The sequence below is a fragment of the Megalops cyprinoides genome, chromosome 14 (assembly GCF_013368585.1).
Source record: "Megalops cyprinoides isolate fMegCyp1 chromosome 14, fMegCyp1.pri, whole genome shotgun sequence".
Classification (NCBI taxonomy): Eukaryota; Metazoa; Chordata; class Actinopteri; order Elopiformes; family Megalopidae; genus Megalops; species Megalops cyprinoides.
The window spans coordinates 882510-894647 of record NC_050596.1 but is presented as its reverse complement, the minus strand read 5'-3'; the positions used below and the strand labels follow the sequence as shown (position 1 = coordinate 894647).

The following is a 12138-nucleotide window of genomic DNA, read 5'->3' as shown; positions in this document are numbered from 1 at the left end:
AAACACCTTAGATAAATCCACAAATAAGGCATCACAATGCTGTTTTCTGTTCAGGACACCAATGAGATCATTTGTCACAACCATAGTAGCAGTAATTGTACTGTAACCAGTTCTAAAACCAGATTGAAAATTACTTAAAATGTTATCAAGTAAAAACTGTTATAACTGCAAGTTTACCTGGGATTCAAGGATCTTAGCCAAGACTGAGAGTCTGGAGATTGGACGGTAGTTGTTTAACTCTGAGGGGTCTCCACCTTTAAGTAAGGGGAGAACAATGGCAGCTTTCCAACTTTTAGGTATGGAGTTGGACAGAAGACTCAAATTAAAAATATGAGTAATAGGCTCAGCAATAATATCTGCCACCATCTTTAAGAGATAAGGATTCAGATTGTCTGGACCTGCAGACTTTTTAGGATTAATGTCTTTCAAAGATTTGCAGACTTGAGCAACAGAAATAGGTTTAAAATCAAATAAATCCAGACTTCCATCAGTTCCAGTAGTGGCATAACATGGGACAGGTGTATTTACATTTAAGCTGTCATGTACAGATCCAGGATGAATAAAATGTTTATTAAACTGACTAACCATGGCAACTTTGTCCTTTATTTCATCTGAGCCAACCAGAATATGCTCAGGGAGACTTGAGGCAACATGTACCTGACAAGGATTGAACTTGTTTCCAAAATTTTGAAGGGTTATTTAGGTTCTCTGTAACTGACTTAAGATAAAACTCTGATTTGGATTTTCTGATCATTAAGGTGCACTTGTTCCTTAGGGTTCTAAGCGTAGTCCAATCAGCAGAGGAGTTTGAGAATCTATCTTGGGCCCATGATTTATTTCTTGAACAAATCAGCTCCGAAAGACTGTCCGAGAACCAGGGATTATCCCTACCGCTGATCCTAAACTTCTTAATGGGAACGTGTTTATTAAAATCAGACAGAAAGCTTGAGTGAAAATATTTCCATGCCAGTTCCCATCCGGAATCTCTGCTAAGATCACTGGAATACAAATTGTGCAGGAAAGCCTGCTCTTCAAAACTTTTAAAATATCTTTTAAAAATGAAACATGGTTTTACCTTGGGAATTTTTGTATTCCTGACACAAGCAATTGTACAATGGTCACTGACATCATTGCAAAATATGCCAATTGAAGTGTATTTATGAGATGTATTTGTTATAATTAAATCAAGCAGGGTAGATTTATTTTGTGCTTCAGGATTTGGCCTTGTTGGTGCATTAATGAGTTGCACAAGGTTTAAGGAATCACATAATTCTTTAAAAATCTGAGGTCCCTGAAAGCCAGTCCCAATTCAGATCACCCATAAGGATGAATTCAGAATCATTTAATTCATGTAAAATATCTGAAATAGATCTGAGAGCATCCTTTGAGGAAGCGGGGGTCTAAAACAGCCAAGCACAGTGATATGACAATCCTTTGATACACCCACTTTGATGACCAGGATCTCAAACTGTTTATCTTTAGTAATTGACAGAATTACAGAGCTAATAAGCTTGAATTTAACATACGTGGCAACCCTGCCTCCTTTACCTGCCCGATCAGTTCTATAGACTTTGTAACCATCGATAAAAATTATATCATCATTTACTGATTTCTGAAGCCAAGTTTCAGATAGAACCATTATGTCAGCATTTGTTGTATTTGCCCAGATCATATGCATTTTAGGGACAAGGCTTCTAACATTTAAATGTATAAAACCAAGGCCTGTTCTACGTTTGAAGTCTGAGGGAGTAGGTAAACATTGCACAGAGGTATTGGGCTGAACATTTCCAGACAGCATCAATAAAAGCATAACCATACATCGCAATTTTAGCTTGACAGGAAATGGTTTATCAGAACCACTGTTACCTACAAACTGTGAGAAAGAGTCCTCTGATACGATAAAATAGTCATTTAACGTCATTAGATTGTGAAGATACAGGATCTCATTTACTTGCACTTGAGAATAGTAAATATTCAGTTGATGAAGTGGACTGATTGACTGATGATTTGACTCAAAAAATCTTGTTGAAGAGGTTGAGAGGTGTCTGGAGCATAAAAGAGTGAATTCACTCGTTGTACCCATTTAGCTCATTTAAACCAGGGTTGCACTGAATAAGCATCAGGAATATAAAAAAGTACATGATGCCAACTTAAATACCTTTTTGCTGAAGATAGACCAGGTAGTATAAGGCCTCAAACTGAGCAGTGGGAAAGGTCAGATCTGCAGACCAGAAGAAACACAATCTTTCCACCTCACCCAGGGTCCACAGCTATTCACTGTCCGTGTGCACTTAGAGGCCTCAAAGCAGTCCAGAGTTAGGCCTAGGCCTCAAAGCAGTCCAGAGTTAGAGTTCTGTGGCAATCCAATATCATCTAATAAAGATGTATCATCCAGAGATCCCAAAACTGAAGAGAAGATGTTGTTCCTGGCAAGTACCACCCATTCAGGCCCAAATGACTTAAAATATCACGCAAAACTCAGACTTGTGCTAACACACAAACGGTGGACTGACTTGGCTGCCATCTTGGAATGATGCCATCTTGATGATGCCTGATCTGTCTTTTGATGAGTTATCATCATATCCTACGTACCTCTTCAAGAGCAGGACTGTCCTGTCTCTTGTTCTTCACAGTCACTCCCATTTACACCACTTGCTCTCACTCCCTCCCATTGCCTCTAGAATCATACCATGGTCTCCTTGATGCAGGCTCGGAAGAGGGAGAGGCAGATAGGGGAAGGGGCAGCAGTTGATGAAGCCAAACAGGTTGATGAAGATGACAAAGAGGAAGAAGAGGGACCAGAGATGATGGAGCTCAATGAGGAGGCAGATCATGGGGTGGGGACTGCAGATGCAGCGCTCCCACCCCTGCGATCTGAGGACAGTGGATTGGGCCTCAGCGCCTCACCCTCTGAGCAGCACCTCCTCCTGGGTGGCAAGGATGGGGGGTCAGAGGTGTGCCCTGAAAAGGATGAAGTGTGGAGGAAGGGGGGCAGCGTGGAAGGGATGACCCACTGCATGCAGGACATCCTGGCAGCTTTCATCACCAGGTAGGGCCATGTGCTGCCGCACTTTAATGTCCTGCTCTGTCCTTCTCAGTCATGGAGAGTGCTATTCATCTTCATCATGCAGAAACACAAGCTCTGTAAAGCTTTTAATGTCCTGTTATGTCCTTCTTTACTCCCCCACTCTGTACTCTGTTGCTCTGTTGTAGCACACTTTTAGGCTACAGCTCATGTTGTTTCACTGAATCTTCTACAGTGTGATATGTGATAATAGTGGTGTTCTCTGCCCTTCTTCCACCTCTGTTCTAAACATTCACTCCCCTCTGGCTCTCTGCTGCTCAGGTATCTGCTGTATCCAGTGGAGGAGGAGAAGAGGCAGGCAGACAAGGGGCAGTCGAGCCCCCCAGCAGCCTCCCCAGGAAAGAAGGCCTTGCTGGGCCAGAGGGGAAGCCGTGAGATGGGGCAGATATCAATACCGCAGTTTAAGGAGAAGCTGACAGAGTTCTTCACACCTGGGAAGCAGAGGCAGCAACAGCAGCTGGCTGATGGCACCTGTTTTTCCCCAATAGAGAGGAAGCAGAGCAGGGGGTCAGCAGGGCTGGATTGGGGGGCAGGATACAAACCCCGGGATAGGGTGGAGATTTCAGAGGCCTGCCGCCAGGCCTTCACTGCAGCATGCCACCTGTTGTTGGAGTGCACCACTTTCCCTGTGTACCTGTCCGAGGATGAGATGGAAGCCCTGTACACCACGTTCCAGAGTACAGGTGACTCTGAACCTTTGGATACCTCCATATGATAAAGACTTCACACTTCTTTGGCTTGTACCTCAGTAATTTATTTCACTTATTTGCTCAGTGTGGATCATTATTCAGTTGTACATTTTATACTGTATACATTATCCAGTATACTGTCCTTTTTACAGAGATGGATATTTCCTGAAACACTTCACTTTGCTTTGCACCCTTGTGCAAAGAAGGATTTCAACCTGCAGCCCCTGCATAGTTGCCAAACCACCATGTCACACTACAGAGAAAGGAGTAGGTTCTGATGCAGTTTTGTTGTTGTCGTCTTTAAACAGGCAATGATGAGGACACCCTCCCTCTGTGGTTGAGATCCTTGATGGTGTGCTGCCTGTCCAAAGACTACCACATCCAGCATGTGGCCATGTCCTCCCTGCTGGAGCTTATCAATCACTCGCAGTCTCTGGCCCTGGTCATAGAGGATAAGAACCTCCGTTACAAGAGCTCAGAGAACAACCCCTTCTGTGGGCGGCTGCAAATGGTCACTGTGCCTCCCATATACCCCAGAGTCCTGGCAGCCATTGAGAAGAGCACCAACTTCTACCAGGTACAGAGTGACACCCTGCCCTTGTTTCATGTCTCCATTAACTTTTATAACATTCGTGATAAAAAATAATATTCCTCTGTGATGGATTATAATCTCAGCCTGGGGCGTATGGAACACATCACCTGACCTTTCAGTGTGTTATGGGGTAGTGGGATGTTATTATGGAATGGTGTTTAGTTCAGGTGTAATGCGAATGAACCCCATTACCCAGCATGTGGCCCAGGTACTGTGGGGACAGCTAGATACAGAACGGCGGGAACACCATATCTCCTGTGTGGAGCTCTTCTATCGACTACATTGCCTGGCACCTTCCCCTGCCATCTGTGAGGACATTATTTGCCTAGCATTACTGCACCGGGACAAGGTACAGGGTCCTGCATCCAGTCACACTCACAGACACAACACAGGTTCACGTTAAAACTCACTCACTCACTCATTCACACAATACAGGTTTACAATATACAGTAACATTTCATTAGTCACACAGTACTAAACACCGACATAGCATATAATCATATCATGTATAGTCACATCCAGACAGTAATAACACGCAATGCATACACAAACCACACTTATGCTACACACACATACCACACACATATACCTACTCCCTTCGCTGTAGTGTGACATGGTGGTTTGGCAACTATGGGCATAGTGGCTGCAGTTTCAAATCCTCAAAGTGTTTCAGGAAATATGCACTTACACTGCACGCACACATACCACACACTTACACTGCACACACACATACCACACACGTACACTGCACACACACATGACACATACCTCCACTGCACACACACATACCGCACACTTACACTGCACATACACACATTCCATACACTTACACTGCACACAGTCACATACCACACAATTACACTGTACACAGGCACATAGAAATCAGTTGTTAAGTGTGATATTGTATGTGCTATGCCCATACTCAGAGTAGTCATAAAAATGTATAGGGTGAGCCTAATACAATTCTTTTTGTATTTGTGTGTTTTTGTTTGTTTGTGTGTGTGTGTTGATGTATGTGTTTGTGTGTGCATTTGTGTGCCTGTTTGTGTGTATGCTTTTTCATGCATGTGTGTGGCTGTGTTTTGTGTGTGTGTGTGTGCGTGTGTGTGTGGGTGTGCATTTGTGTGTCTGTGTGTGTATGCATGTGTCAGATGGTCCGCCTGGAAGCCCTTCACAGGTTCTCAGTTCTGTGGCATCTGACCCGAGAGATCCAAAACAATCGGACCATGACGCTGAACCGTTCCTTTGACAGGTCAGGATGCCTGTGTTACAGGTGCTTTAAGTCTTGTAATTATTGAATCAATGAAAGTTGGGGTCAATTCCAGTTGAATTCAGTTGAATTCTGGGAATGAAATGAAATTCAATTCATGAACTGAATAGTCTTCATAGACAGTGCTGGTAATTTTCAGTTCATGACTCAGGAAATGAATTGAAACGGAACTGACCCCAACTCTGCTCTGACCCTACAGTACTGATCTGTCCTCTGATCTCCTGATCTCCCTTCTCCTTTGATGCACTGATCTGTGTTGCCTTATAACTCAAGTTTATGTGTTTCAGGTCTCTGTTCGTGGTTCTGGACAGCCTGAACAGCCCGGATGGATCCATCAGTGCAGCTGGACAGAGCTGGCTGGTCCGGGCCTTCTCCCTTAATGATGTAGTCCGCATCCTAGAACCAGTCCTGCTTCTCCTGCTCCACCCCAGGACCCAGCGTTCTTCCATCCAGCACATCAAACAGAACCTGACTGTGGGTGCGTGAGGAAGAGCTCCCCCATGTGACTCAGATTTCCCATCATAAGTTCATTGCTCCATGAAGTTGAGGCAGAGATGTAAAATGGCCAGGTCTACCCCTGATTTCAGAATTTCAGTGCATTGTGAATCCCTGTTGTATGTAAGAAACCGTAGGTCATGGTGGTAGAAGATGTGCTCCTAAAACTTTCCGATGGATATGACTGCATGCTGGACGCTATTAAAATACCCTTTTTGTAAGAAGCGCTAAAGGAATAAATGTAAATCTAAGGGTAGCTGAATATCTGGTCCCTGTACTGTCAGAGTTGTTTTCACGCACTGTGAAAAGGCCTGCTCTTCCATAGCTATCATCTACAGTGGTTATTGTAAACCAGATCAGAACTGGATCACTTCAGTAATTCATTATTTCTCTTTAGGGAAGCTGAAGCTATTGAGCTGCAAAGAGTTCACATTTTCCCATGATTATGGAAGGTCCAATGATGTCATGTTAAGTGACAGCCTATCAGAGGAGAGCCTGCTGAGCCGTGTGACCATAGTGGACCGCGAGGCTCTGTGGGCAGAGGTGGAGCACATTCCAGAGACAGTGAGGGTGATACCACAGGGTGATGCCCCTGAGAATGGCAGGAGTAGGAGCAAGGACACAGATGGGGAGGAGGATGGTGAGGGGAGGCAGGAAGAGGAAGAGGGAGAGGACAGCGAGCACACGGAGTCGGCTGATACCAGTGGTGCGCAGCTCTCCACTGAAAACTCCAGCTCAGGCTCCGCCCCTTACCTGCAGCACCCCTACTATGACAGCAGCATGGAAAAGGCCATCCCCAATGGGCTCCAGCGGAATGACTCAGACCAGACGCAGGTCTCAGATTCTCTGTCGAGCGATGAGGATGACCTGGAGCTGGAGGCCCTTGCACGTTCGCGCCTCCTGAAGCAGCAACAAGAGAAGCGGGAGGCCATCGATTCACTCTTCAGGCACATGCTGCTATATCTGCAGCCCTACGACTCCACACGTGTGCTCTATGCCTTCTCTGTGCTGGAGACCCTCCTCAAGACCAATGGCCGCCACTTCGTGGAAGCCATCTCCACCACTGGCATGGACACCAGCTCCACTGCCCACCTCAACCTCATCTACAACCTCCTGCAGCGACACCGCGAGGCTCTGGAGGGCCGCAGCTTCTATGGCCGCCTGCAGGCACAGTCACCCTCACCCTGCCCATTCTCCCTGCTGGCGGAGCTGCTCACCTGCCTCTGTCTCCGCTTCCTGCGGTCTTACTACCCCTGCTACCTCAGCCTGGGTCCATGGGACCTGCCTGGGAACCGTGAGGTCCAGGTGAAGAGCGTGGAGGTGCTGACCCACCTTATGAGCCAGCTGGTCTGCCTGACTGGGGTCCAGGATGGCCGGAACGTGGACTTCATCCGTCACCTGCTCTCTGGGTGTGAGGTGCAGCGGTACATCTTGCTGTCATTGTCGGCCTCCATGTACATTAGCCAGAGACCAGTGGAGTCCAGAGGAGATAGGGGTGAGCAGCTCCTGGAGGAGCAGGGTGGGCTCTCTGAGGAGAGCCTAATCAGCCTGGGGCAGGGCCCAGTGTGGAGTGAACAGCCCCTACAGATGGAGCTGTTGAAGCTGCTGCAGGTGTTGATTGTGCTGGAACACCATGTGTGGCCAGGCAGGGTCTCTGAGGGGCAAGACATCCCTGCCACTTCCCCGCTGGCCAAAGAGTGGCAGACAGCCATGCTCTTCCAGCAGTCCATCCGTGCATTGCAGTACGTGCAGGCTCAGCCAATTCCCTCACAGGGCATGTTTGTTTCGGCTGCCGCCCGCGCCCTGCAGCCTCAGTATGGCTATGCCATGCACCCACCATGGGTCTCTCTGATCTGCGCCTCCCTGCCCTACCTGGGCCGCTCACTGGCCGTCACCGTCACCCCTTTCATTGTCCAGATCTGCAAGAACCTGGATGACCTAGTCAAGCATTATGAGCATGAGTCCGCCAAAATCAGCCAGAGGTATTTCAACCTTCTCCTGCCCCTGCTAGAAACTCTTTGATTGCTGCACAGAGGAAGACAGGAGTAAATAATATTTTGTTTTAAATTAGAGTATCTTAACTTTACAGTTACATTTGTCACTTAGCAGATGCTCTGTAGATGTTGTATTTATTCAGAACTACATAAAACATGAGTATATAATGTTACATTTACATTGTATATATCCAGTTGACATCCAGCGTTTATCTAAAGCTGCTCCAGAAGTCAAGCACAAAGGGCATCCAACAAAACGGCATGAAACCTTATACTAAGGGCACCGCCATCTACAAACAAACAAGAGCCAGTGTCAGACATACAAGGCTGAGAACACAAATGTGCATGCATTTTCAACAATTATATATTACATACAGTTAAACAGAAATGGACATACATGTTAGAAACCAAGTGATGGCTGTATTTAGCAAATCAAACAATACCTATCTTTGTGCAAAGTAACGTGTCCCATCAGCTATGACTGCTTGAGCATACATCAAACACCTGATATTGGTAGGTAATGTAAGAATGAACTTTGCCTAATTCAAATGAAAAACTGGTACGCTAATATATGCACTTAAGTATACAGACTTATCCTTGACTCATATACTATTCTTTTGGATCAGTTGAATATTTCCCCTGGGGGCCTGTGGCCTTGAGTATAGTCAGCTAATAGTGTGTTTCAGTGTGAACCTTTGCTTCTCTGTTGACAGCAATCAATCTCTGATTTGGAGAAAGGTGTTCATGTGTTTGTTGTTCCCCCCTGTGAATAGCTGGAGTCCAAAAAGGGAGAACATTGCACCCGATTACCCTCTTACTCTAATGGAAGGCCTGACCACCATCACTCACTACTGCCTGCTAGACAACAGGAAGGTGAGGCTACATTCCATTAGCTCATCTGTTTGTGTGGCACTCACTTGGGTAATTACTGAAGTAATCCAGGGCCCAGGCTCCAGATAAACTGGTCACACAGCTCTGCTCTGCTCCTAGGAACAGACCTGCTCTCCTGCTTCAGTTGGATTACTTAGTTGCTCACTGCATGTCCTTGTTAGGTGTGCCTTGTAGAACCTGTTGTCCATTTTTACATTTGGTGAATTTAATTCTTGTTTAGGACATCAATGGCACAGTGCCCCAGTCTGGGTGTGAACTTGAAGTCCTCTGTTTACGAGCACAGTTCCTGTGCCGTTATTTTAATGTTCTCTTTAGTAGAACAGAAAAGGAGGCATTTTAATATGTAGTGTTGTGAACACTCTGGAATATTTTTTGGATATATTACCTCAGTCTGTGTTTGTCATCTGTTCATGTCTCCTCTCTCTCTTCCCAGTGTCCCATGGTGCCTGACCTGGCAGATATACGTAACGCTCGTAATGCCATCCTCGAGGAGCTGCCACGAATGCTGAACAGCATGGCCCTGCTGTGGGGTGTGGTCCGGAGGGAGGAGACACAGAGGAAGAGCCCCAACTCTGCTCTTAGCTGCGGCAGGAACACCTCTACCTCCCTCTACTTCAAGAGCACCAAGGTAACTACTGGTCCCACAGCAGCATGGGGCTGAGAGTGCAGCTGTGTGTGTCACTATGACCCTTAACAGAAATGACAGAGAAGCCAAGGTCTTGGTATAAACTGCAAAGGCTTATTACACGGAAGTGATACTGTGTTCAGTTGGTCATATATAAATATGGATATATATTAAAGGACTGTATATCTGCATGCTTTTTCTGTGACCTGTTTTGGAGGAAATGTGAAATTGCTGTAGACCAGTTGTTGAGTTGTGACTAGATAATCTTCCTGCTGACAGTAAGGAATTGTTTTGGTGTATTTTCTGGATCAGATCCTGAGGCAGAAGGTGTTGGGGTTCCTGAACCCTCTCATGATGCAGTTTGGAGTGCAGGTCATGGCATCGGTGGCAGCCGTGTGGAACAGCCGAAAGAGCAGGGGAAGCCACAACAAAAACAAGGTGTGATCTCTGACTTCAGTACCCCTATGCTGTGGTTCACACTGTTCAGCAGAGGTCATACAATTGAATTTTAAATTATTTGTTCCCCATTAGTCCAAAAAGACCAGTGTTGCAGATTGTGGCTCTACAATGGAGCAGTTGACACAATCATCATGGCATCATTGTCACATTGCAGGGACATGCCAATATCTGGGGAGTTTCCTTCCCAGATGCACTACTACCTCTGTCCAGCAGGGTTCTCTGACTATATCCATCTTGGCTTCAGATCTTATGAGCTTGGCTTTTAGCTTCCATGCAGATACACAATTTGGGCCTCTGGTAGTCTTCTACCATGTTTTGTTGGGGATTACTCATTATCGATCATATAAATGGTCTCACCTGTTCTAACTGCAAGTGTTTAATAATGAATATGCGTTCAGTTCCTCTTTTATAGCTTAGTGATGAGAGTATATTCAGTTTCTCTTGTATAGTTTAGTGATGAGAGTTTGTTCACAACCTGCTGCTGAGTTCCGTGAAAGTTGACAGACTGGATAAATGATTTTGAAACTGTAATTTTTTTGTAAATGCAGTTATCCGCTGAAATGCATACCTTTGTGATCGCTTAACTGTTGTATTTGGTCTGACATTGGAACCTTTTTCCTGCATTTCACCAAATTTCTTCTTAATGTGTCCACAGTATTTTTTGTTACTCAGTTCACACAGACAGGCAAACTCATGCGCAGAGCCAGTCCTGGTTTCAGAGGTGATCCATTAGATATGTCTGGAAAATGTGAAAGGAGGGAAATGGCTAGATTTTGAATAGTAGTTATAACTGGTATCGATACAGGGATTTTGTAATGGCTCTGTGACTGGTCCTTTCTGGTCTCTGTGTAGATCTTTCCAGTGGCCAGTGAGTCCCGTCAGGCCATTGTGGACCTGGTGAAGTCTCTGAGCACACTCCATACTGACACCATCCTGCAGCTGGTCAAAGAGGTGGTGAAGAAGCCCCACCAGATCAAAGGAGACCAGGTGTGCCCCAATTCTCTTGTGGACACACACTCATAGACACAGATACACAGACATTCAAACTCACAGCCAGGCACACACACATACACGCACATACTCACTCACTCAGTCACAAAGACATAGACAGACACACACTCGCAGACACACTCAGACTCACTCATACAGACATACCCATGGACACACACACACACACACACACACACACTGACTCTCACACACACACACACACACACACATACCAGAAGTTTTACTAAATCTCTGCTTCCTAAGACTACATTAGTGATATTGACATGTGATGCATTACAATACAAACACATCAAAACTTTAGATATTTTAAAAATGTTGATTAGAACTATTGAACCTCTATGGATAATAGGTGAGGATTATGGGTAATGTACCTTGCCTGGGCAACCTTTGGAACTTTGTCATGCAGTGCTTCTAATATTGTTGACTGTATATGGTTTTTCACTTGTATTGTACCTCACTTGTAAGTCGCTTTGGATGAAAGTGTCTGCCAAATGAATAAATGTAAATGTAGATGAGGACTGTTACTATATAGAGGCAAATGGGCTCCCAGAGGCAGTAGGGTTACCCCTTTGAGTCAGGTTCTGCTAAAGGTTTCTTCCTTTTAGTAAGAGTTTTTATTTAGTTCTGTTGCTGTATCCTTGGTCTTGGGGGTTCAGGCCCAGGGTCTCTGTAATGCTGTTTTGTGAAAAATACAAATGAAATGGAATGGAACTGAATTATGGGTAATGGGTGGGTAGTATATGAGGATTGTGGGTAATAGGTGAGGATTTCATCAGTTTTTTTTAACTGTCTCCTCCTCTCTTGCAGAAGTCTACCTTGGTTGACATTCCAATGCTTCAGTTCAGCTTTGCCTTCATGCAGGGGTGAGAAACTGCCATACATAGTGATGTGATCATTAATGTTCAACTGTTTCCATTGACCACAAGTTTTGCAGCACTGTGTACATCCAGTGTAATAGGAACTGTAAGATGTAAGACATGAAAAAAGAATCACCAGGGTTCCCAAAGCAGACGTGGGTTTTGCACCA

General features: G+C 45.2%; 1 protein-coding gene across 4 annotated transcripts in view; it reads left to right on the top strand.

Annotated features, from left to right (window-relative positions):
- dop1b (DOP1 leucine zipper like protein B) overlaps positions 1 to 12138 on the top strand; it is a 40407-nt gene that overhangs the window by 16760 nt on the left and 11509 nt on the right. For 3 of the 4 annotated variants that reach the window (XM_036544753.1, XM_036544751.1, XM_036544750.1), the window contains exons 14-25: positions 2682 to 3049; positions 3347 to 3768; positions 4083 to 4351; positions 4563 to 4715; positions 5518 to 5618; positions 5924 to 6114; positions 6529 to 8113; positions 8899 to 8998; positions 9450 to 9644; positions 9954 to 10079; positions 10953 to 11087; positions 11919 to 11974. In XM_036544753.1, the coding sequence (XP_036400646.1) occupies positions 2682 to 3049; positions 3347 to 3768; positions 4083 to 4351; positions 4563 to 4715; positions 5518 to 5618; positions 5924 to 6114; positions 6529 to 8113; positions 8899 to 8998; positions 9450 to 9644; positions 9954 to 10079; positions 10953 to 11087; positions 11919 to 11974 (3701 nt within the window). The remainder of the gene's footprint in view (positions 1 to 2681; positions 3050 to 3346; positions 3769 to 4082; positions 4352 to 4562; positions 4716 to 5517; positions 5619 to 5923; positions 6115 to 6528; positions 8114 to 8898; positions 8999 to 9449; positions 9645 to 9953; positions 10080 to 10952; positions 11088 to 11918; positions 11975 to 12138) is intronic. The other variant, XM_036544752.1, reaches the window with a different exon arrangement.